This window comes from Pseudopodoces humilis, chromosome 8 (assembly GCF_049639895.1).
Source record: "Pseudopodoces humilis isolate 2021_Gansu_Grassland_sample_001 chromosome 8, ASM4963989v1, whole genome shotgun sequence".
Classification (NCBI taxonomy): Eukaryota; Metazoa; Chordata; class Aves; order Passeriformes; family Paridae; genus Pseudopodoces; species Pseudopodoces humilis.
In genome coordinates, this window is record NC_142207.1 from 11,254,967 (window position 1) to 11,279,871 (window position 24,905).

General features: G+C 44.3%; 1 protein-coding gene across 1 annotated transcript in view; it reads left to right on the forward strand.

Annotated features, from left to right (window-relative positions):
• The first annotated feature begins 4,234 nt into the window (after positions 1-4,234).
• CLASP1 (cytoplasmic linker associated protein 1) overlaps positions 4,235-24,905 on the forward strand; it is a 170,910-nt gene continuing 150,239 nt past the window's right edge. The window contains exons 1-2 of the mRNA XM_088058894.1: positions 4,235-4,365; positions 15,899-16,373. Of these exons, the coding sequence (XP_087915020.1) occupies positions 16,179-16,373 (195 nt within the window). The 5' untranslated portion in view covers positions 4,235-4,365; positions 15,899-16,178. The remainder of the gene's footprint in view (positions 4,366-15,898; positions 16,374-24,905) is intronic.

The following is a 24,905-nucleotide window of genomic DNA, read 5'->3' on the forward strand; positions in this document are numbered from 1 at the left end:
GCTCTGCAGGTGATGTGTGCAGGAAATGTCAGTGCCAAGAGATGGCAAAGGGAGAGATCCATTGCTACATCAAGTCAAGGAGGCTGTTCTCCCCCTTAGCCACAAAAGTAGTCAAGTTGGGACAGCACATAAAGGAAATGTGCTAAGGCTAAGACTGCATAGAGTGTGCTCAACTCTAGGAAAGCAACCCAGGGACAGCCAGGCTTTGACACTGCTGTCCTCTGCTGTTATAGGCAGCTACATCATCATACCATCATTCATAAATAAAAACATTTCTCCTTGAAGCACCAGGCTCTGATTCCTGAGCAGATGTTGTGCAAAAGGGCCCTGAAGGAAAGGGGAAGAGCAGGTCATTCAGGTATAGTCAGTATTTCTGCTGAAATAGAGCCAGTCCATCCATCTTCTTCCCACTAGTTTTATTGATGTGTTTTTGTTTGAAAGAGCAGTGTTGGTAATTGAAAGCTAGACTATCCTTACGATTCTTTGTTTTAAAAAGCTTTCTGACTTTGCTTTGCCCTTACTTAGTGCTTTCTGTGTCCTTGTTGCAGATGTCCATAAGTTCATCTCTTTTTTTCACCTTGCAGATGGGCTGTGCTTTGTTTTGCATGTGTATAAGCACACAGCTCCCTGTGTCCAACCAGACCTTTCTCAACAAGCAGGGAACAGTGTACTTAGCAGGTGGACTGATTAGAGACATATGTGCAGCTTCACTGGGAACAGTATCCTCTCAGGAGACTTTTCAGCTGCATGGTCTCTTTGTTTTGGAGACAGGTAAGTAAATGGAGACCTTTCAGGATGAGAGCATACTAAAAAATACCTTTTTTAAAGGTATGCTATGGATATGGGTACCACCAAATGCCTGCTGCTGAGCCACTGTAGTGAAGGCCTGGTCAAGCAGTCTCATGCAACGGTAGTAGCTTCTCCAGCGGTTACTTCAACTTCCTTAATTTAGAGAGTCCTCCCTGCACCCCAGGATGAATCTCTGAGGACTCTTTAGCAATAGTACAGTTGTAACCAAACCATAGTTTTGGAGAAGCTGAGTTATCCCTGTAGACTGGATTCCATCCAAAAGCTTAGCTCTGGTTGCCCTTGGGGTATCCTGCCATGCCTTCGTGATGGGTTTCCATTGGGAGCTGCTGCAGGTGATGGATGTGCAGGTCTGTCACAGATGTGCCAGAACTAATGCAGAGTGATGGCCCTGGGAAAGCTGAGGGGCTGTGCCATGGAGTCAAGAGCTGAATGAAAGAATACTGAGATTAATGTTAAGAAACCTGAAGAGCAAGAATCAGAACAATGCTTTTACCTCCTACTCAAAAAGTTGCAAGAAAACCTGCAGGTTTTGATGTATTTCGGACTTCTCTTCCTAATGAAAACGAGGCTTATGTGACCAGTCTGTCTGTTTCTATTCAACTGTCAGGCTAACCCCCTCTTTCTTTCTCAGTGTGTAGGGGGGAGGAAACAATCTCAAATTTCATGAGAAACGGAGGAGAGAAATAATCATTGCTGGCCTCAGGGGAAGGCAGGAGGGAGCTCGGGGGTGGTGTGATCCCTTGTGATGGAAGGCTGCCCTTCCATCTGCACGGGCATACCGCCCTGGACTGACCCCACCGTGCCGCCCGTGCCCCCTTGGAGGGGAGTGGCGCAGGACACACAAAGGAAGGTAGGGCTGCTGAGAGTAGGGCGGATTGGAGGGACAAAGAAAACAGACCTGTGAGAAACCAGGCATCGTTACTGCTGCTGCTCATGGAACAATTTGGTTTTCTGGAATATAAGCATAAACTGTTCTAAAAGTCTCTGCAGGGAGCAAGGAAACAGTCATGTAATAACAGGAAAAAAAATCCAAACATTAGAGCTGATTATGTGACAAATTCTGTGCAGACTTTACCTGTTTTAAAATAAAAATGCGAAGAAAACATGTAAAGACCGTGTACACAGTCTGTCAGTTGCATAATGAGAAAGCTTCTAAGTTCTGTGCAGTTATTGTCCCCTGAAGTCCTGCAGCAAAAGAGAGAATAAAAGTCATCTTTTTTGTGCAAGTTTTACCTAGGAGGGGAGAAAAAAATACTTTAACCTATGCCAGCTGCATTTCTCAGCATTTCTTTACAAAGCTTTAGGCTGCAAAACAGTGAATGTAGAATCACCAAAGTAAGAATCTGTGAAAAAAGGGCAAACATACAAATATATCAGAAGGCAGTTTTGGTAGATTTCCAAAGTAAATGCCTCTTTACTGTAATATTGAAGAGAATAAATTCACAGCAAATGTGTGATACACAATAAATAATAAATGTGTGATTATTGATTTCTTACTAAAACTAAACAAAATATTACTTATCATAATTCACCTTACTACTATTCAGTTTTTATCTCATTTCCCTGCTGAAAATGAGTGAGATATTTTGTGAAGGTATTTTAGGAACAGAGAGTTCTCTGAGAGAACTTTGCCTGTAGTTCTAGCAGATACAGATGAAGTGGAATGATTGGTCCTTTTTTAATGTACCCATGATTTCTGTCCTCAGCTGCTATTGGGAGACTGCAAAACAGGAGAAAGGCAAAAAAACAGGAGTCCTGTTTGCAGAACTGCCCAACCAGGGAGGGAAAACACTCAGTGCATGGGCTGTGCTGAAGCAGATCTGTTGTGTCTCTACTTTGGGTAGTTCTTAGCCAGTTAGGGCTCTCAGGAGATTAGCTACTGCCTGGGGGTGAGAACCATGGTAATTTCTAAAGCTGGTTTGTAATCACCTGCTTTCAGTTTACTCAGAGCTGGCATCCTTTTAAGCACTAATATCCTCAGCTTTCTCTTGACATCTGTGCAGCCTGTTCCAGACTACACTCAGCCTGTGCCAATGGCTTCACCCAAAGCAGCAGTTAGGTATTCCTCTGCAACCTGATGGCAAAAAAAGTACAAACTAGAAAATCTATGGTTATTTGGAGGGGGCTTGCCAAAAGTCATTGCGTTGCCAGAGCTGTGAGCCAAGGAGAAGGGCATTATTATTTTGCAAAGTTAAGGATGAAAATCAATCATTTGTTCCACATACAGCTCTCCCATGTTTTGATGGGTCAGACTTGGTGCTCTTTGGGAACTGCAGTGTTATGGAGGTCAGCTGCCTTCCACAGCGCCGAGGGCAAGGACAGTGGTGGTTTGAGGGGACATGGAGGTTCATTCCCCACAACCAACAGGAGAAAAGCAGTAATGAGACCAGGGAACAAGACGGCCAAATGCATCTTGGAAAAGAGCTTCTGCACAGGGCATTTACCTCCCATTCTCACTTCAGTTATAGAGTGGGAGTACTGCAAAACGTTCCAAGAAGGGGAAGGAATTAGTTGCTTTTAAATGCAGCTTTTTAAGTAAGGCTGCACAAAACAGAGTGACATGGAGTGGGTCTAGTGGAGGGTAACAAAGATGATTAAGAGACTAGAACATCTCTGGTATGAGAAAAGGCTGAGAATTGGGGCTGCTCAGCCTTGAGATGACAGAGAGACCTCATCCATGCATATAAATACCTAAAGGGGGATGTCAAGAGAATGGATACAGAGAAATGCTCGATGGTGCCCAGCAACAGAAGAGGCAACGGGCAGAAACTGATGCACAGAATTTCCACCTGAACATGAGGAAGAACTTCTTTACTGTGCAGTGACCACGCACTGGAACAGCTTGTTCAGAGACAGTGTGGAGTTTCCCTCACTCCAGAGCTGTCATGGCACAACGCTGGAGCATTTTATTCACATAACTGTATTCATTATTATTTATACCAGGTGTCCCACTGTGCTCCGTGCCAGCCTGACGCTCTCAGTGATTCTGTGGAACTGTTCCTCCCTGGGGACTCCCCAAAGGAGGGCAGTGCGCAGTCACAGCCACAAGGCAGCATTGAGCCCTCACGCTCTCCGCGCAGCGTGGGGGATTCCTCTCGAAGCGTTTCGGCCTGTCCCCGGTCGGAGCAGCAGCTCGGGGCGCGGCAGTGGCTGGATGCCGGTCAGCGGAGACGGGGCCGTGGTACTCCCGGGAACAAGCGCGGCAATCCCGGGAACACGTGCGACATTCCCGGGAACGTGCGTATCTGCGCTCCCCGGCCCGGCTCCCGGCGGGCGGGGTCGCCATGGCGACCGGGCGCGCGGTAACGGCCCCGCGCATGCGTACGGCGCGCGCTGACCTCACCGCGGTACCAGCGGCCGCAGGGCGGCGCCGCGCCGGCGCGCGGGGCGGGGCGGGCGCGGGCGGCGCGTGCGCGCTGGGTCCCCCATTCTTCCCGTGGTCAGCGGGGCGCGCGCGCGGCCATGGAGCGGAGCGGGCGCCGCCGCCGCCGGCACTGAGGGGGGGGAGACGCGAGAGGGAGAAGGGAGCGCGTCCGCCCGGCCCCCGCCCCGCAGGTACCGCCCGCACCGGGGGGGTGGCGGGGGGGAGAAGCGCGGCCGGGGGGGCTTTGTGTGCGGTGCCCCCGCCGCCGGGTGACCGCGGGGAGCGCGGTTCGGGGCGGGGCCGACCCGTCCGCGGCTCCGGCCGGGAGGAGCGCGGTGCCGGCTCTCCCAGCGGTTCGGGAAGGGCAGGGGAGGGCGGTCCGGCGGGACCGGGGGTGCGGGGGCTGCCGGGGCCTGGCGCGGGGCCGCCCCTCGGCCCCCCGCCCTGGGGCCGCCGAGCACCGGCCGTGCGGGAGCGGCGGGGCGGGGCCGTGTCAGAGCAGGGGGTCCCGGCGAGGTCCCCGCTGCAACAAACGCCTCGGCAAAGGGAGGGAGATGCGGCCGCGCTGCGCTCAGCGAGCGGCGCGGGGCTTTGCTAACGCTTGAGGCTGCTGTAAACCCGAAAGCATCGTGTGCTTTGGGTGGGTTCAGCCCTTGTGCTTGGCCCCTTTGTGCACGTGCCGTGCTCTGCTTCGTTTATTTCTGGCAGCATTTTTAATGGAAGTTGGGTCAGAACTGTGAGTTTGTGCGAAGAGGTGGGTTGGTCGTTAGACAAATCCTGCAGAAATGCTTCGGAGAGGTACTGGGTCTGAGTAAATGAAATGTAATTGTGCGTGTTACAGGCCTGTGTGGGCTCTGCTTAAGGTATTTTTAATATTATATGTCTAAAGATACTGGCGAGGAAGGGAAAGGCTGCATCCTTCCCCGATACCCTGCACAGCCGCTTGAGAAGGATGTGGGAAACTGAGGTAGGATAACAGGCTCAGGGTTGTCTTGGAAGCCGGTGGTGGAGTAGCGCAGAGGCTCCCCAGGTGTGTGGGCTGTTCTGACCAATGCTTTGCCCCACGTGGACTTATTTCATAAGTTAGTGTTTAGTAAAGGAGACTAGGGTTAAGTAAAGTAGCATGTGCTAAGCCAGTGTTAATAAAGCAGGGATGTGGTCTCTAGCCCAGCATTTGTGCCAGCATCAAAGACAAATATGTCTTAGTCCAGTTTGCTGCTGAGCAGTGTACCCCCATTTCTCTGCATCTTTTGAGCAGTTGTATCTCTGTTCTGTGTTTCTCTTGATGCTCCCTGAACACTGTTGAAGACAAATCAAAGTCTTGTAGCTTGATACCTGGAGACACAGATCTGTCATTTAGATCAGTAGTGCTTAGACAGTTCTCAGAAAGGTTGGAAGTGCAAGTATTTGCTTCCGTGTGGGATTCTGAATTGGATTTAAGAGGTTTGCAGCTGGAGAAGGGATATATTTGAGAACTTGCTTTAGGGGTCAGCCTTCTCTTGAGTAAAGGACTACACCCAAGTGAAAATAGAACTGCAGTACTGTCATATTCAGGGTCTTCCTTGTCGTGGCTACGCAGCTTGCTGTGTGGAGCAAGCCTTTGTGCTGCATTCCTGGGCTTGGCAAAGTCGAGCCTTTGCTTGTTTTCTCTGTTGAACCCTGTCAGTGGGACTGAAACACCGAAGATATGAGAGGGGAAGAGGAATGACATGCCACTGTGGGTGATTCTCTCTGTATTTCATAGTCTCACTTGCTTAATTTTTTTTTTAATTGTTGCCATCATAAATAGATTTTCTTCATACTGATGCCTGCAGCATTCCTGTGAAGTCCTTAGAATTTCTCAAGCAGTTTCAAAACTTTGTTTCAAGAAGAAAAATGCCATGGTATTATGCACTTTAGCCTTACTTTACTTAGCTGATAACAAGTGGTGTTAAAAGTGATAGAGCAGCAAATTTTGGAGGTGGAAATGTTTCTCTAGTTCACATGATGTTCCCCAAAAGTACAGCTGGAGAGAGTGCCTGTGACTGAATGAGTTGATCCTCCAGATATCTTTGGGGTTCTGTAGGAATCTTAAGAAAACCATATATTTAAATAGCAAAAGTCAAACTGAAATGAGATTTCTCTCTTTCTCCCATATTAATCAATCCTTCTCTGTCCATCAGGCAATTTGGTCAGGGCTGTTGGATGTTAAGAGGATGAGAGTTGACAGCAAGTCTGGCCACTTCTGTAATTATTTACAACATCACAGAGGAAGATGAGGACAAGATGTCCTCTGCAGGGTAGCCCTCAACAACATTTGTGTCAGGGGCAGGTCAGAAGATGTTTCAAGAGGCTGGACGCAAAATGTTCAGATGGATAAAGTAGTGACCTTCCCTGCATGTACCTCACAATTTCAATATACACATGGATTTCTGTGAGAGTAATGTGGCTTTGAAGCTTACGGACTGCCATTACAGGTCCCTTCTGGCCTCGGATGACTTTGGATCAGGCTCATGTGTCACCCTGAGTGTCTCATTATCTCTGGCCTTGCCTAGACTAGGGCTGGAGATCTTGTTGGTGTGCCTGGATGGGGCTTGCTGCAGTTCATGCCTGCTTGGCTGGCAGTTGTAATTGAAGCTTCTCCTGGATTCTGACAGTGCCAGCACACCTTGGAGTAGTGATTGCCAGTGCAGTGGAGAAAATGCTGGCAAGTATAGAAAGGTCGGTCACCTGAGCGAATAAAATAGACTGTCCGTGTCTATTAATTTCTTCAGACTGTGACTTGAGTAAATTCTAAGCAGTCTGACTGTGAGGGAAGGGGTTTGCTTCTTTCCTTGATGAAGCTTGATGTGACAATGATATGCAGCTTTAGCTTTATGTTGCTGTTTGATGGTGTCCACTTCATGTTGTGCTTTGCTCGGTTGCTCCATTTCCATCCCACTATAGTGTTGAAGCTTGCATTACATGTTTCTGTAGAGCTCATTCAGTGGTTTCAATTTTGTCCATTGGACCAACCTGTTACCAATTCTCAAAGCTGTGTGAAAGCTTGATTTGAGCTGGTTATAAGCTTTGCACAGTGGGATACTGAGGAGCTGGGCACATACATGTTCCTTGGCGTTCTGCACTGCACTGGTGTCTGGCTCTGTCATACATGGGAGAGTTCTCTTTCTCCTGTCTTTAGCAGCATTAACCCTCTTACACCTGGAAAAAAAGCCACACAACAAAACCCAGATGAACTGGGTGGACTTGTAACTGTTCAAGTTGTAGAAGGGCAACAAATGGGTTTTGTCCAAGAGGTTGCAGGTGTTCCCCAAGAGGTTTGATCTCAGTTCATGGTTAGTGTTTGAGTTCATCTAGCTTCCTGTTCTGCCCCTTAATCAAATCTCTGCATGTTTGGCTCTGCAAGGAAGGAAATGTCCATTCTGCATCCAGAAACGAGTATGCCTAGCAGAAGCCACAGAATTAATTATTAGAGAAGTGTCATCATCATTAGTTTATTGTGAGTGGGAAGATTTTAAAATCTCTAATTTGTTTCCACTGCCAGCAGGATAACAGACTAAACAGTCTAACCAGGCCAGTCCCTGATGCAGCATTTCAGTATTTCAGGCTTAGTCTGTGGCCCTTTCTTTACATTTTGCTTGTAGATAGGTTAGATTCCAAGATACTTCAGAAAGCCAGATTGAACCAACAGTAATTTGCTGAGGCAGAGATCTGATCAAAATAAAGTCAAATTTTGATAGGTGTTTCAAATAGCTGCTGAGTAGTAGGGAGGAATTGCAGGTGTGTCTCTGCCTGTCATATGCAGGTGGTTTTGTAGGCCAGTAGCTGTTACTGCAGTTCAGCCCAGTTGATGGTACTGTCAAATAAAACCTCTTTCTGCTCTTCCTTGTCCTCTGTCTCCTCCACCCACCTACACCTTAAAGTGTCATGGTGCCTTTCTGTACTCCCCTGCCACCTGTGCTGAGGGATTTCTTTGGTCGTCCGCTTCTGTGCCGTTGGAAGTGCCAGGCTGAGTAGAATCTGCTGATGCCTGAGTGTAGGGGATAACCCTCCTTCCCCTCCCTGGAGCTGAACTGATTCTAGGTGCTGCTGGCTTCTACAGCCCCCCGCCCCCCCAGCCCATCAGCAGTTGAAATCCTGCTGCTGCTGAGTTCTCTCCCTGGCCAAGAGTTTCCATGGCAGCCCTGGAGAGCAGGGGTAGGAAAAGACCCCTGTTTTGCCATGCAAATCTTTCTTGTGCTTAGAATTGTAGAAGAGAGATGGGTGTTGGCTGGGAAGCCTGAAGAGAGACCAAGAAAATAACCTTTTTCTAAAACTGTTGACTTGGAAACTGCTGCTGTTGCATCCCACAGCCAGTGTCCCTTGAGGGCCTGCATCTAAGGTTTGATCTTCATGATTATTTTCCTGTTCCAACCTATCATTTTACTATAAGCACTTGTCTCAAGTGCTTCCTTCTGGGGTACTTCTGGCTTGGACTTCTACACAAAAACTGACTTCTGTGTCACTAGCCAGTTATATATCAATAGGAATAGCAAGGTACTGGAGGACTGGAGTAAGAAATTTATGTCAAACCTACTGCTCTCTTTAAAATTCAGTTATTTGGATCTTTTACCAGCATAAGCTGGTATCAGTTTTTTTCTTTTCCCAAGGTGTTATCTCACCCTCAGTTGCCACTGCCACTTGAGACTTATTTTGTAGTGCCTCTGGAAGATGCTGAATTCCCACCCAATACCTGCCTGTAAAATATGAAGGTGGTATTATTCTACTTATTTCTTCAAGTGATGTACACGATGGAGATGCTTTCCATCTTCAGGACTGCCTAAATTAGTAATCTTAGCCCTAAAATGCAAAGAGAGACTACAAGATTCAGATGTTCTGTGAAGCCACTTGTCCTGCCAGCAAACTGCAGGTGATGATGGGTCACTGCTCTAATTCTCAATAGTGTTTACTTCCAAACATTGCTAAGCATTTTACCCACAAGGATACAGGTGAAAGTCTATTCTTCCCTTGTTTTTTCCAGATGATCCAGTATTGCTGCTGGATTGTGGAAGAGATGGTTAGGATGTGTCTGGAAAATTTTGTCCTGCTCTCCTAGTTGCTGTAAAAAGTGGGTAGATGGCACTTCCATTCTTCTGGGATGCCACCAAAGCTCTTTGGGGGGAGCCTTGTGCACCCTTGGCTCAGTCACCTTGCAAAACCAAGCTGGAAGTCGTAGAGCCAGTGCTCTATGGTTTGCGTGCCAGGATCCCACAGTGTCAGAGCTGAAGTCTGCAGGCTCTGAGATAAGGTTAGAGTTCTAGAGTGAGGGACAAGGAGGATATTTTCATACACATAAACCCAAAACTCGAGTACTGTTCACAGAATTGTCACCCTGCCACTGGTCCCATAGGCCCCTAGTAAGTTGTTTGTAGTACATTTCCTTGGAACCATGAACTGAGATGTCAACAAGAGGGAGTACACACAGAGCAGCTCCTACCATTGTAGGATTTCGACCTGTATCTTGGTACTCAAACTGTTAAAAAGGGAGGAGACCTTGAAAGCTCATTCTAGACTTGTCCTTGGTCTCAGACAAAGTTAAAACCAAACTAATTTCAGAGAGGGGTTGTATTAGGAAAACAAAAGATGTTAAAGCTCATCTCATTTTCTACCCTACTCTGGAAGGGTTACTCGCACTTTGCAAAGTGGTTTCATTAGTGTAGGGTATTGAAGTCACATTGAGGTGACCTGTGAGTTGTCTTGATTTGCAGCAGCTTCATTACTGAGATTTTTTTTAAGATTGTTGCATTGCTGAAATTGGTAGCTCTGTGTGAGGTGTTTGGTTACCCAGGCAGCAATGTAAACCTTTAGTGGAGGCATAAGAATTTCTGTTATCTGAAGCTTATCTCTCATCTTACCCAGGCTACCTAATGCAACTTTCACAGCCGGCATCTGGCCTAGAAGGTTTGTGTATGGGGGAGGCCATCGTTAGCTTAAGCCCTGAAAATCTTTCAGTCATCTCCATTCTAGAAATCTGCTTAAGTTTTCCTGATGGCAGTGGAGTTGTGTCCTGCTGTAGGTTTGTTACTGTCTGCACTGACACTGACACTGAAGATGAGCCCCTTAACACACTCCAGGCAAGTTTGAAGACCAGCCAGTATTTAGAAGCGTCCTAGCAAGCCTTCAGCCAGACCTGGCTCTATTGAGGATGAACTGCCTGCAGCAGTAGAGTTTTACACTGCTTTAGTGCAGCCGGTGCTGTGGGAAGACAAAGAAATCCTCCTTTGAAGACCTTCCGGAAAAGAAGCTGCATCCATCTAGGCAGTGGTTTGCTGATCAGCAAGGTTGGACTGAGAAGCGATGGCACTGGCACTGTCTGAGGACAGTTAAAATTTACTGGATGGGGTGTGGAAGGAGTGCATCAGTGCCGCCAGAGACACTTGGTACAGGAGATAAGCAGCAGCTGTCCCGCCAGCTAATTAGAAAAGCATGAGTTGTCAGTCTGGAAATCTAAGATACCATCTTTGGATTGGGGGAGGCTCAAGTACAGGGCAACACTAATTACTGATTTGAAACAATCACCGTGATTGTGTAATATTCCCTGTCACTAAAGAAACTTTATTGCCTACTTATGGATACAGGTGAACAATGGGGAGAGCCCATCTGTCACTTGCTTGGTGGGTGTTTCCTACAAACTCTTCAGCTCCAGAAAGATGTTGCTTACTTCTTCAAGTAGGACACTTGATGTTATACTTGCCACCTCCTTCTCTCAGAGTTTTTACAGTAGGAACACTTGGAGCTGCTTTGTTCACGGCTGCTTGCACGCCCCAGGGAAAAGTAGGTTTGGTTGAGTGCTTGATGATTGTAATACTTCGTAGAGGCCTGACACCAGTCCCCTCTGGGGAGGGTATAGCTGTACTGGTGGAGGCAAAAATAGAGAAATGGACAGAGGGCTGAGAACTTCCATCCTGCAGAACTGCAATTTGACACTGCCTTGCTGGTGAGATCTCCACTTAGTGTTTGCAGCAGATGGTTTCCAGGTGCTGTTCTAATAGCTCTGAATTTTTCGCCCAAGGGGGCTTAGCTGGCAAACCGAGTTAGTTATGTGTTTACACTGCCCACCTTGCAGAAGTGGTTAAGTACTGCAGGTTGGATGCCTGGTTGCTTTTATATTTGAAAAAAAATTGTTCCATTTGGCTAGGGTGGACATCTCCTGAAGGATCAGAGTTCTGTAGTTGACAGAAGTCTGTTAAATATACCTGGAACTAATTTTAAACTGAAGTGACTGCAGTTAGGTCCCGAGAGTTGTGAAGAAGGAGGCTTGTTGGTACAATTGTGTTGCTGTGTTATTTCTACAGCTGTTGGGCTACAGCTAACCACGTACACAAAAAAACCCACAAAAGGAGTGTGGTCATGTTTACAAGTTGGTTACAAATTAAGTTCACTGGCTGGAAGTTGAGAGATACCTTCAGGAAGATGACTGGAAAGAGCTGGTTATTGAGTGACGCTAGCTCTTGCCTCCAGTGATTATGAGTGGCAGCAAGAGGCTTGTGTCTGGAGCAGTTGTCTGGGGAGGTTATGGACTGCACTGACTTTTTGGTAAATGAAGATGACAGTGAAACCTGACAAAGATAACCTGATGTCTAGAGCAGAAGAGAGTAAAACATAATTTTTAAAGTTAAATAGTTATGTTGGAAGAACTCCCAAGGATAGGCAGAACACCAAGAGAGTAATAGTGCATATTTATGTGCTTCAGGTTCCCTTCTTCATAAGAGGGAAAAGATTCCAGATTTCCTGTGAAGTTATCCTAAGATAAAGTCTGATTGGATAATTGCAAATCATGCACTTTCACTTAGTCTGGGGTCAGTGGTGTTCTCCTAAGTGCCGAAAAAAATGCATTGACTTAGGTAGTTTAAATTGCCACAGTATCTTAGGTAACAAGTATTTCCTTATTACTGTTTGGATTAATTTATTCTATGTGTTCAGCCAGTTGCTTTACTGTGAATTGTACCAGCTTTTATGTTGTTATTATGGTAGTCTCTAAGCTGAGTAACTTTGGACTGTTTGGTCTTTGTCAGCTTTCCCCTTTAAATTCATCATTTTGAGCTCCAAGGTGGCATTAAACATAAACCTTTGTATAGTGGCTTTCTATGGGATAGCTGTTAATGGAAAAATTTGGGTGTTACAAAGCATATAGTTTTGATGGCTTATTAATGAAACAAAGAACTTTTTTCCAATGACATAATTGGGGTAGCTTTTTCTCTTGGATTCTTCTTTGTGTTGAGCCTAGCCTGTCTCTTCAAGGGCAGACTACAAGGCTTGGAGAAAACCCTTGCTCTGGAGCTTATACTGGCAACCCTTCTCAAAACTTGGAGGAGCTCCAAATACAGGACCTGTGCCACTGAGTTATTGAGTTCTGCATGACTGTTCTTCTGTGGGAAGAGGTTGTACTTAACATCCCCATCCAAAGCTGTTTGTATCTTGTACCATTGACTCAAGAAGTCCAGGAACAGAAGTTTTTTGCTTCTGTTTTTCAGAAAAAAACAGGAAAAAAAAGAAAAGAAAAAAGAAAGCTTTGTGTTTTTCAAAACTTACGTGGGGAGCATCTGCCCAGATAATTGCAGACTTGATGGGATGCAGCAGCCATATGCTTCATTGTCTGGCAGGTTAGTTTTTTTTGTCAACTTGGGTCTTGTTTTTCTCAGGTGGTGTTTTTTCCACTTCCTCCTTTTGGGAAGAAGGGAGTCAACACACTTCCTAACATGTGTAAGGATAGTTGGTTTTGTTTTTTTTTTTTAGAAAAGTGCTACTTAAACACCTGTTAGCTGGTAGATGCAAGCCACATTGAGCTTTTCCTCTTGGCTTCCATTTACTGTTTTCCCCAGGATTCAAAGATGTTTCTGGCTCTTCTTCCCTGTATGCATTTGATAGTGGTGCCATAATGTATAGTGGATGTTCTTCAGATTACAGTCCTCAAGGTTATGACACAAATTTGTCCTTCTGTAGTGTACCACAATTTTTATCCTATGCCTTCCTTCATGTGTTTAAAAAGTAAGGAAAGTGGAGAGAAATTTATTTATGTTAGTTTGCTTTAAAGATTGTTTCTGTGCTTGTAGGCAGAGACTTACAAACTCTTTAATGAAAACCACTTAGAAGACAGACCTGAAACTTTGAATGCTCATTTCTCACGGCAGTATAGCCAGCTAATGGTTTCTGGACACGTTGGGTCTTGCCTCTGTGTGATGTTAATAAAAAAAGGCTATTCTGTGGTCACTAGCACTCATTCATACCCTTCGGTAATCTGAATTTTCAAGTTTAAGCAAGTTCCACATTTCCATTTTAAAAGCAGTTAGACTTTCTTCACTATCTATCCAGTTTAACAGAAGAGTCCCCTTTTGAACATGTGTGCAGCTTCTGGAGTCCAGAAACAAACTTCTCAGCTAACTTGAAGGGTGTCAGCTAGAATGTGGTAGCATTTTGGTACCAGTTCCCTGTCCCTTCTCCAGTAGCTCTATGCTAATGAGGTGTCCAGTGAAATGCTTCCCTATTATGTGAAAATGTTTCCACTGGGTATTTAGGCATTGCTGTAAGACCGTCTCCCTTAAGTGGAGTGTCTGCAGCAAAGAGCAAGACCAGCCTGTGCTAGAGGGCAGGGCAGGGGCCAGTATTCAAAGCTGCAGACAGGGAGAGCTGGATGAAAGCATCTGCTGTGCTTGTACAATTGTGGAAGTATCTGTTTTGTGCCTGTGCTGTCATGGGAGTGAGTGCCATATCATGAACCATTTTGGTTAAGGATGGGAAAGCTCAGAGAGCTTCTTTCAGATTTGGTGCTAAATCAACCAAGAGAGAATCTGTAGCATCAGTAGAAACTGCAGTAAAAAAGGCAATGCTTCCTTCTAGTTTGGAACTTTGTTTTAGAAGGAAAAAAGGTGTTAAGAGTACTGATTGGAGGGGATGTTGACAGCTTTAGGATTTAAAATCAAATCCCTCCTGAGGTGACTTGAAATGGTGGGAGTTTTGTTTGTCCTTGAGATGGTTTAGATTGGGGTAGGGGACACAAGCAGTAATCTGTCACAGCACTAACTCAAAGTTTGAGGTGCTGTGTGTGCAGTAGCAGCCAAGGTTTCCTTGTTGCTCGGGGGATGAGGTTTTGCTGACAAGGGGGGAGCTTAGTGTATAAACATGAGCAATCCCTTCTGGTTGAAGATAAGATTTGCCTGGCAGTTGGTTGAGGTGAGTCCGTTGGTTTACAGAACCAGTTTGGATGCCCATCAGCCAGCAGGGATTTGAACTGGCTGCCTGGAATGGAGGGACTTGCACTCTGGTGACTCCTGCACAACCCGTGTGGGAAGCTGGGACACATGTGGCAGTACTTGTAGGGTTAGGGAAGCTTAAGCCCTCAGAGCTGAATCTAGGTGCTGTGCTTGGGGGTGGTAAGATGTGGCCAAGGAAGATGGGGATGAGGTCATGAACTGAATAGTCTCCTGTCCAGAGGGTGCTTTTGTTTCTGGGCTGGGGTTCTTGTGTGCATCTTATCTGCTGTCAGGTCCACTTTGCTTTGTTAAGGCCTTCACGAAGGCCTAATTTGCTCAAAAGAAGGTATTTAGATTTGCTGCCCCAGTGCTTCCAATTAGCAAACTCGTGCCTCCAGCTTCCTTCCAGCTGTTTATTGAACCAGGTGTCTGCTGCACAACCTCTTCCCTTAACTCTGAGCTTGACCTGCTTTCCTCATGTTGGTGGAAAAAGTAGGGCAGATTTCTAGCTTTGGGTATTATTAGCCTGGAAACAAAAAGACACCCTGGGTTTTTATCACCCACTTCCTAAAAGAGCTAACCTGTGATGAGGGAGTTCTTCAGGAAGCACTATGGTGGTGCCAGGAGCCCTGGTCTGTGGGAAGGCGGAGGACAGGCCCTTAGTCTGTTCCCTGGATGCCTGGAGGGATTCATTTGGCTGCAGGTGTAGGGACAAAAAAGGTCCCTAATGAAGGGGACAGGAGGGTTCAAGAGGGTCCTAGGGTTCAAGAACATAACCAGAGCCAAAACATACAGTTGTTCAGGTTTTTTGGTTGGTTGGTTGGTTTGTTTTTTGTTTTTTTTTTTTTTTTTTGCATAAGCCAAAAGCTTTTGAGGTGATGCTGTGCCTCTAAGTGGCAGCAAAGTCTAGCCTGACCTTCCTTGTGTGTGGCCTTGGTTATCAGAACCGCATTTAGAGTGTGCCAGTGAGTGCTGTTTCCTGGATGTGTATAGTTGGGATGTAAGAGAATTCAGCTTGAGCACCTGGCTTTTGAAAACTGATCATTTTACATTCCTGGAGTCCTGTGTTAGTGCTTTATCTTGCTGACCAGCTGATGACATTGATTGCTGAAGGCCAACAGTCAAAACAGGATCCAGACCTCTTCCTGCTTTCACTTAAAGTAGATAGGTTTTCCTGGTGACCTGCTTAAGGATTTTGTCCCCACCTTTTTGGGTGGATGGTGGCAGTTGCAATAATACTGATTATTAATCAGCTGTTGCTTTAAGCCACAGGTTTACTATCTGTCACTAAAACTTCCAGGGAACTGATGGATAATTGCTGTTGTAAAGAATAAGGTTTTTGTCCTGACCTACCTTGTTTGATTCCTTAAAATAGACCAGTGCTGCTCATATCTGACTTAGACAGCTTCACAGCTGTATGTGAATAACCTATTTTGTGACATGCTTTCAATCTTTTTTTTTTTTTTCCTCTAGTCTTAATTTAACCTATAATACTGTTCTTTTTCATTTCTTTCAGAATGGACTGCTGAATTGGGATTTATTGCAGACTCAACTGTACGGAGCTGCTCGTTGTTTCATCTATTACTAGTTATTTAAATTGGACTTTTAATATCCTGCCAGCTGCTGTCCACACACACATGGTGCATTGTTGCCATTCTCAGAATTGCATCTTTGAAACCCAGGCCCTCAGTAACCTTCATCGAAGAAAGAGGCGACCTCCTGCGTACATTTGTAGAGGGAGTTTTTGGCCCTGCTGCCCTCTGGCTTTCTGGCTGGTGCTGTATTTCTGAGACACTATGGAGCCCACTATGGAGTACTGCTTGGCACAGGTGCTGCAGAAGGATGTTGGAAAAAGACTTCAGGTTGGCCAGGAATTGATAGATTATTTCTCAGATAAACAGAAGTCAGCTGATCTTGAACATGATCAGACTATGCTGGATAAAATGGTTGATGGACTGGCCACTTCTTGGGTAAATTCCAGCAATTATAAGGTAAGACTTTGTCATGTGGAATGTGATTACTATCAGAAGTTTTGATGTCAAGTGCTACTTGATCTAAATGAAAGCTGTATAGTAGACATTCTATTATACTGTTCTGTAAGCTGAGAATTAGACTGAATCAATGATTGTTGTTCTATATCTTGATAGTTGATAGCTGCTATGATATTGAGGACTCAAGGCAGTAAGAATTCAGTGAATGGTGTTTTAAGCATAAGTGTATTTACACTTGGTGTTCATAGTTTATGATAATCCTGGTTTATTTGTGTACTTTGTTAGCTGGTGGCACGCTTTGATCTTTGATCATCCTGGTAGTTTAGCAGTGTTCATGATTTCCTGCCATACTAAAAGGTTTATCAAATTGAAAAAAAGCATTTTCTGTGGACGACATGGTAGATCCATTGTTCTTAGCTCAAGACAGATAACTTGTGTGTCTGTCTTCTGTTGAATTCAATAATGTTAAGATGAGTTGGTAGAACATGGAACTCCACTGCCTTGTTATCCCTGTCATGTTACTTAATTTCCCTTCAGGTTTAATGAGGAATTCGTACTATAGCCAGGTACTGTGGGAGTGGGGAGGGATTCTCAGCTGTGACTTGGAAAACTCCTGCTCTGGTCTGTTCATGAATTTCTCTGAAAAGCCTAATAGAGTACTGAAGCTATTATATGGGATGTAATAATGTTACTTTTTGATAAGTGCTGGGGAATCTGATTGAAAATTCCTGCAGAGCTGAGCCTAAAGATGTTTAACTGGGGGTTATACTGGAATTCACACCTGTAGAAGTGAAGGAGGGACTGGTTGTATAGGTTGTAAGTGCTCTGCAGCTCAGCATACTCAGTTAAAATTATTTTTAACAGAAATTCTGATTGGGAATCAGAATTGGTTGTGACATTGCAGAGTGTTCTACACAACTGCATTTCTTCTCATTTTTGTCAACAAGCAGCTGTTGTAGAAGCTGTTTGGCATGTAGGAAAAAAAAACCAAAAACAAACACTAAAACACTATCACTAAACCACCAAAGCTAATATGGTCTCAACAGAGAATCTGTTCTGGTGGAACACATGAAGAAATTTTTAGCTTGCTGTTGTGAACAAGTGTACATATAATTTTCTGAGAGTATTACATATTCGTATTGCCCCTTTTCTTGCTAACTGGCTTTTTCTTACAAACTTCCATAATTCTCTGATACTTCATGATACTCTGGGAAGAGTAACCCAAGCACAGTAAAATTGAAATAGTTAAGAAATGTGCTATGTGCATGGATTTCCTGAAGTTACGTGGATGACAGAGCTGTGCAGTACAATCCCAGTATCACACTTAGCTTGCAGAATTTCTATTTAGATAACTTGCTTGTCTTCCCAATCTTTTGTCTGTTAAACTACACACTTAACAATGATATCTGTGGTATTCATTTTCCAGTAACAAACTGGTGGCACTTCTGTACTGCAGTGACTCTGTTCCAGAACTCATGCTGCTGAGCTGGCTGTTCATTAATGCGTGTTCTATAGATAGCATTTGCTGTGATTAATAAGTTCTCGTAAGCATAACAGAGATACGTCTCAGATGTCTGGAGGGTGTTTTCTTAGTGAATGAATATAATGGGAGACGTGAAGCCTTTGAGTGGGGCAAGGTGGTTCTGTAAAGGTCAGTGATGTGGTAGAATCTGCTTCAGGATCCAGCCAAGGCTTAGTGCACCCTCTTACGCCAATCTCTTCCTTTTGTTTGAATGCCTTCATCAGCATTATCATTGCCTTTTTTCCTGACTGTTGGTGGACAGGGGTTCAGAAGCTGAGCTTTGTCTGGTGTCAGAGAGCACAGGGGAGTTGGTGTCATCTGATACAGTTCATGGATTAGTGTATCAACTTCAGGAGTGAAAGGCCAAGCATCACTGCCCTAGGTTAACCATCTGGAGAGCTAAACTACAATGGAAAAAGCTGAAATATTTGTAGTCTGTTTCTCTTCTCACCTCAGTCTGTTAATTTGAAAAAGTATCAGCTTAAAACAAAGACTGAGATCATCTGCATGATTTGAAATTTCCTAGCACTTTAGCGATAAAGTGTGTATTCTCAGAATAAGACTGAGTGTGGATGAAACAAGACCCATTATATTGGGACAGCATCCAGTTGATTCATGGCTCCTGCCTCTCTAGGACTTTTCTAACTAAACACTTGTGCTCATATGTTAGCACTGAGCCAGAGAAGAGAAATCTCTAAGGCAAACCAGTTCAGTTTGGGTTAAAAGGAGCTGGAACTTATAATGAAATTGCACCTTTACAGGAAGGGCTCAAGCTATCTCCGTCATTCACATACAAGTCTGATCTGTGGATGTCATGGCCATCATTGACATTCTTAGGCTTTGCTGGTTTTCTGTTTTTTCATGACACTATTTTGTGAAGTCCTTCACAAGAAGGACTTCACAAGACCACAGCACCATGACTGCAGACAGTGGAATCTTCTTTTTCAAGAGTGTCTTGGTTTGAAAGACAGGTGTCTGCTAAGGAAGGCAGGAGCTTCTCTTGAAATGGAAAATGTAAACTCCCTCTCTCCAAATTACTATAATTTTGAAATTAAGGGACTCTCAGGCAAAGACAGGGGAATAGGAATAATTTCTTTACTAAGAAAATATAATGCAGTAGTACAAAAAACGCTGACAGAGTCAGAATACAGCCTGACACCCTGTTGGTCAGGGTGTTAGCAGCAGTCAGATTAAGTGGTGGCTGCAGTCCTCCTCGAGCGACAGATGTGGTTCTGTTGAAGCAGTGATCCTGTAGATGGGTGTAGTTTTCCTCTGAAGGTCCAGTGGTGGTGTAGATGGGCCTGGTCTTCCTCTGGGAATACAGTGAAAAAAGGCTGCCTGTGGTGTTCTAATTCTCCAATTATATCCAGGTAGGAATGCTTGGCTCCTCCCTCTGGGTGGAGCATCTCACAATGGGATGATGTAATTTTATCAGTCATGCAGTGAGACTCAATGGCTCATTAACAGGAGATATCTCCCTGGGGAGAGGGGGAAGAGATAAAGGACACTACCACACCTGGTTTTAACAGCTGGCCCGTTAACAGAAGATAAACCTCTGAAGTTATGAGGGATGGGTCATGAAAGAGATAAAAGAACACTGTCCCACCTGTTTTTAACAGATGGTAATAGAATACATACTTTTGGTTACATCTTGCATTGCAATTTAAGACAAAAGAGATTCAGGATAAAAAGAGTGGAGGGCAGAGATGCTTTTCTTTGGTTGGTGCTGTCTCAAGTCTGTTAAAAACAGCATGTGTAAAACATAGTGAGGGCTAACATACTTTGATAGCACTCAGTACTCTAAAACTCCTCTAACAGATCGTCTTGTGACCTGATCACTGGTTCAAGACAGATGCCTTAGGTGCAGAAGGCACCTAAGTTGGATAGTTCGGGGTGCTTTTCAAGTCAGAGAAACATAGAGGTGATAGTATGAAACAAGGCACTGAAGTCCAGTGCAAAGCCATTTGTATGTTTGCGCTTGAACAGCACCCAACAGCCATTGCAGGCTTGAGTTTTCTCAGCAGTACTTACAGGTGTGTAGAAGATATAAGAATGGTGCAGAGTGAAAAGATGAATTCTCTTTGAGAGCTCTTACTCCTCTTTGGAGTGCAGTTGCTTAGAGGAGACAGTCTGTGTTTGTGTGGGCACTAGAGTTGTGGATTACACCAGGGAGGCTGGGCTGGGGAAAGTATTGCTGAATGTTTTAGACCAAAGCAGAATTCAGCCTCTGGTCTGTTTCTTGATGTTGTGCTTTGTTGGTTTGGTCTGTGCTGTTTCAGGATGGTGATTCTGCTTGACTCCTTTTCTTCCCCTACTAAGCATAAAAGAGAGTTATTTTGCTGAGCTTTGAATCTCTGAACAAGAACTGTGGCCTGTGCAGAGCTGTCTGTCTTAAAACATGCGGCAAAACAGCACAGCAGTGTCAGAGGCTTCAGTGTGTCCTCTCAGATTCACAATCGTGTGGGAAGGGGAGAGAGCTGTAATCTTCAGTAATCCCTTGGTGAGCCATCTCAGTTTGAGCTGCTTCTGCAGTATTTAGTAATGCTGATGTGAAGTGTGCAAGATCTCCTGGCTCATCTGTGGCTGATGAGCCTTTCTCAGTACCCAAACCACGATGTAAATTAAGGTGTAATATAAAGTGATATTTCCAGGATCTTAAAGTAGTTTTCAACCAGCGTGCTATTCCAAGAGGTGAACCAAGAGTGTTTGGCAGTGACCTTCTCTTGCCTGCTTCTGCTCAACAGTACTGGGAGAATGAGGTCTCGCACCTTTCTTTTCCCTGGGATGTGTTGCCTATGCTGGTGGATTTGAGGTTTCCAGTGGAAATAGCCCTTGTTATTGCATGGTTTTTTTTAGACAAACATCCAAGAGGGAACTCGAAGATTGGTGGTGACAGAGCCTTCCAGCAGGTCAGGGTCCAACATACTGAAGAGAGATTCTATTCAGTGTTTTCATATGTTGCTGAGTGGTAGGAGAGGCCAATTTGAAGTGAAACTGGATGGAGGTTTGCAGTAAGAATTGGATGAATATGCAATTTTTTCATGCACTCTCACAAGTAGGGATCTTTTGGCACTGCACTGCTTTCAAACAGAGTTTGCTTTCAAAGGAGAGTATCTCACCTTGCATAGAATTTGTCCTGGTACAGTGTGAGGCTGTGCACAGCAGCCTGCAGGACTGGGTTTTGCCTCTGAGAGGTGAGTTAGGAATTGACATAGTTAACAGACCCCCGGGTCTGAGGGCACATCCCCAGCCTCCTGCTGGGCTGGTAGACTCAGTCTGTCAGGGTAGGGCTGAGTCCTAAGTTTTGTTCGTGTTCACGTGTGCAGCACTTCAGATTTGATTTGTTTAGTTCCCAGCTGATTTTGGTACTGAGAGAAACATCATGCTCTCTAAAGTAAAATGTAAGCTGTTAACGAGATTTTTTTTGATACGGTGAAATATTACATGGGTATTTTATTTCCCCTGACAAAATTCCTAATAGCGTTAGAAAAAGCAACCTTCCATTCTGATCTGTTTCTGAATACCAAGCATTACAAGAGGATGTTTCACTGAGCTGAAGAGAAATAAAACTTACATAAATTAGCTGGCTTTCTTAAACTGCCTATTGAATAATTTTTTTGCTTGCTAATTGAGGGGTAGAACAGATGGTACAGGCTTAGTTTAAAGTGACATCCATTAGAGTTACTTAAGCTGATGAATGGTTGTTCACTATAAGCATACATTTGTTCTCTATACCATGTTTATTTTGGTTCAAATTCAGTAGAAGAAATCCTGATTTAAGACATAATTATCATGCATGGTTATGGTTTGATATGATAATTTGGTGAGTGTGTTTTGTTGAGTATTTAATGCACGGAAGGAAAGGACTTCACCATCTGTGGAAGAAAAAGAGACTTGTAAAGAGTTTCTAAGCAGCTGCTGGGGGTGCATGGAGATCAGTAATGTATACTTTCCTCTACCACTTTCATACCTCTTTATCATGAAGCTGACATTGCTAATAAAAATGAATTAAATAAGTTTTGATGCACAAAAGAGATGATAAAGGGACTATGGAGGAAAAGTGCATTTGAGATCTGGACTTGAGAGTAGAACCTGTTCCTTGCATATGTCCATATTGCAAAAGGTACCATGTAAACTGCTGTTGATCACCTTTGTGGGAAGAAGAGTTAGAAGGGCTAAAGACTCACTTGATTTGAACTGTGTTTATGGAGTGTGCCTGGTCCTTATTTTTAGGCTTCAGTGATGGCATGCTCCTAATAGTAGGTGGGTTTTCCTGCCTTGAACTTGTGGAAGAGCAGAGTTTTGGCACCAGGATATCTAGCTTCCTGTAGGTATTCATGTTAATTCCCAGTCCAGCTGATCAATTGTTTTTTTTTCTGGCTCTAGTAGCTGGACCTGCATTCCCAACATTTAACTGCTCTGTGTGGTAATTAGATTGGATTATGGTGCAGCTCTTACCTCAGTGTCAGCAGTGTGGGGCATGCTATAGAGGGTGCTGTGCAGAATAGAAGATCCTAGCAGCTGGAATAGATGAAATTCAGTGATAGTTTCAGACCTTTGGATTCAGGGCAGGGGAAAAATTACCAAGTTAGCATTTAGAATCTCCATGTGGCTTTTTCTTCATACTTAAAAGGTAATAATGACTGGTGTAGAAGGAAGGATTGTCCTTTTCTGGCTGCAGTGGGAAGTGGAGCATTAATACTTGTTGTTTTGTGCACAAAGTGGATATGCTACTGGTTGCATAAAACAGAAGGTTTGTGAGCCTGAGTGTACCAAAGAACAGTATCAGTTGTTTACCAAGGTATTACCAAATCAAATACAAATAATGAGAACCTACAGGATCTCAAGGGAGCATGCATAGTGGAGACACGGTGTTGAAATAATTAGGACAGAAGTTTGTTTCCATAGTGGCACATTCAAGGTCTAACCTCTTATCCAGTGGCTTTAGAGCTCAATATCCAAAGCTCATTCATGAACTGGAGAGGAAAATAACCCCATCCCTGAGAAGAAAGGTAGCTTTTGGGAGCCAGAATGTATTTCCTTTGGGTCACCTGTTTCAGAAGTAGTTGAAGCCTGGAGCAGAGTCCTCAGGTGGCCCAGAAGTGTCTGCAACACAGCAACTTCACAAACCATAATGAGCTGCTTTAAACCAACCAAGAGTGTGACATTGAGTAAAACCCAGCCTGAGCCTGATTGCAACACTTACATACTATTTTAATTAAAGTGCAGCTTAATATACTGTCTTTTGGTGGCCCGTAGTGGATGGTGAAATATAAATGGAAACATGGGATACAAATTAAAAGTCTCCCTTGCATATCCCTATGTCTGGTAGAGATTTGATGCTCTGGTTTTGTTTGCTGACCAAATTAAGTTCCCATAGGGTTTTAGTGCTGGGACTAACAAAGGTTGTCTGGGGCCATTTTTTTACTTGTTTGGTTGCTGTGTTGTTTTTGGTTTTTTTTTTTGGGTTTTTTTTTAATTCTTATGTGCATGTGGTTTTGGTTTTGTTGGGTTTTTTTTTGTTGTGGATTTTTTTGTGTGTGTTTGTTTGTGTGTTTGGGTGTTTTTGTTGCATTTTTTTGTTTTGTTAGGTATGTTTTCTCTTGGGTGTTTGGTAGAGTGACCGCCTCAGCGTTGGCAAGCTGAGAGGCTCTTGTTTGGGACTGTGAGTCTGGGTCAACACACAGCAGACTGAACCATTGTGGTTACTAAATTGAGAGGATAAAGCTATTCCTTTAATGCTGGTGTAGAGTTTCATTTGCAGCACTTCAGTGCTTGTCACCAGGGTTTATTAGAGGTCTAACAGAGTTAGCCAGCTCTCAGAAAACCTTGGTGTGTATTGCTCCACTGCAGGCTAAGGGTCACAGCTGATGCATTGGTGGAAAAGACAGATTATTGGGGATTTATTTTCATGGGATAAGGGTGTACTAATGCTATTGTAGAGTGCCTTATTGGGCCTCTTTGGCATGTGTTATACAGTTCTAGTTGCCTGTCTGTGAGGGAGGAATTCAAGCTGGAACAGGTGCAGGGAAGGGCTAGTGGGGTGTTCAGGGTATTGGAGAGCCTTCCTAACCAGAGAAGACCAAGAGGTTTGGCTTGTTTAGTTTAGAGTATGAAGGCTGACAGGGAATATGACTGCTGTCTATAAATACATCAGAGGAGTGACCATCAGGGAGGGGAAAGAACTCTCAGATTTAAAGGGCAAGGTTAGCACAAGAACAAATGGGTGTAAACTGGCTGTGAGTAAATTTAGGTTGCATGTCAGATGAAAGTTGCCTGCAGAAAGAGCATTGGAAAACTCCTGGAGATGAATAGATGAAGACAATACATTTGGTTTTAGGATAGAGCTTGTGATGATTTTGAATCATTTATATACAGTGTAGAGTAACAGGATTATGCACAGCGATAGGGCAGTTTTGTTCAGTCCTTTGTGTGGCAGAACAGATGTGGTACTGTGCCTTAAACTGCTTGAACACTTTAAATTAAATATTTTAAACAGTGTACTGGCTTTGGTCCTCAAAAATCCCAAAGTGACTTACGGAGACTGTTCATATTGTGCTTGTTACCTTAAGTAAAATTAGCAGTCATTTATATGCATGTGGGACCCATCTCCCTTCATGTTTAGTAGGTGGCAGGGTGAGTAGGAGTGAATCCTCACTTTCCCTGACATGACCTGAATGGAAGGTTAGCGTCAGTGCTGGATTTACCAGCACCTTGATTTTTTTTGCTAGTCTCTAAATTGCTCAGTGGAGTTTTGTTGTCCTCTTGATGCTGAAAGAAAAATTCATCAGCCCCCAGGGTCCTCCCACCAGCACCAACCTGTTAGCTTCTCCATTGAAAGTATGCACATTCTTCCATGTCTTCTTTGTGGAATATTTCTTGAAGTTGTCTTAAAAGCTGTTCTTGTCTCACCCTTTGAACTTGCACATGAAAAAATTGTCTGCTGAAAGTCCCACTGTCAATAGGCTCTAGTTCCCACTGACTTGGTCTAGTTTTAATTAAGTAATTTT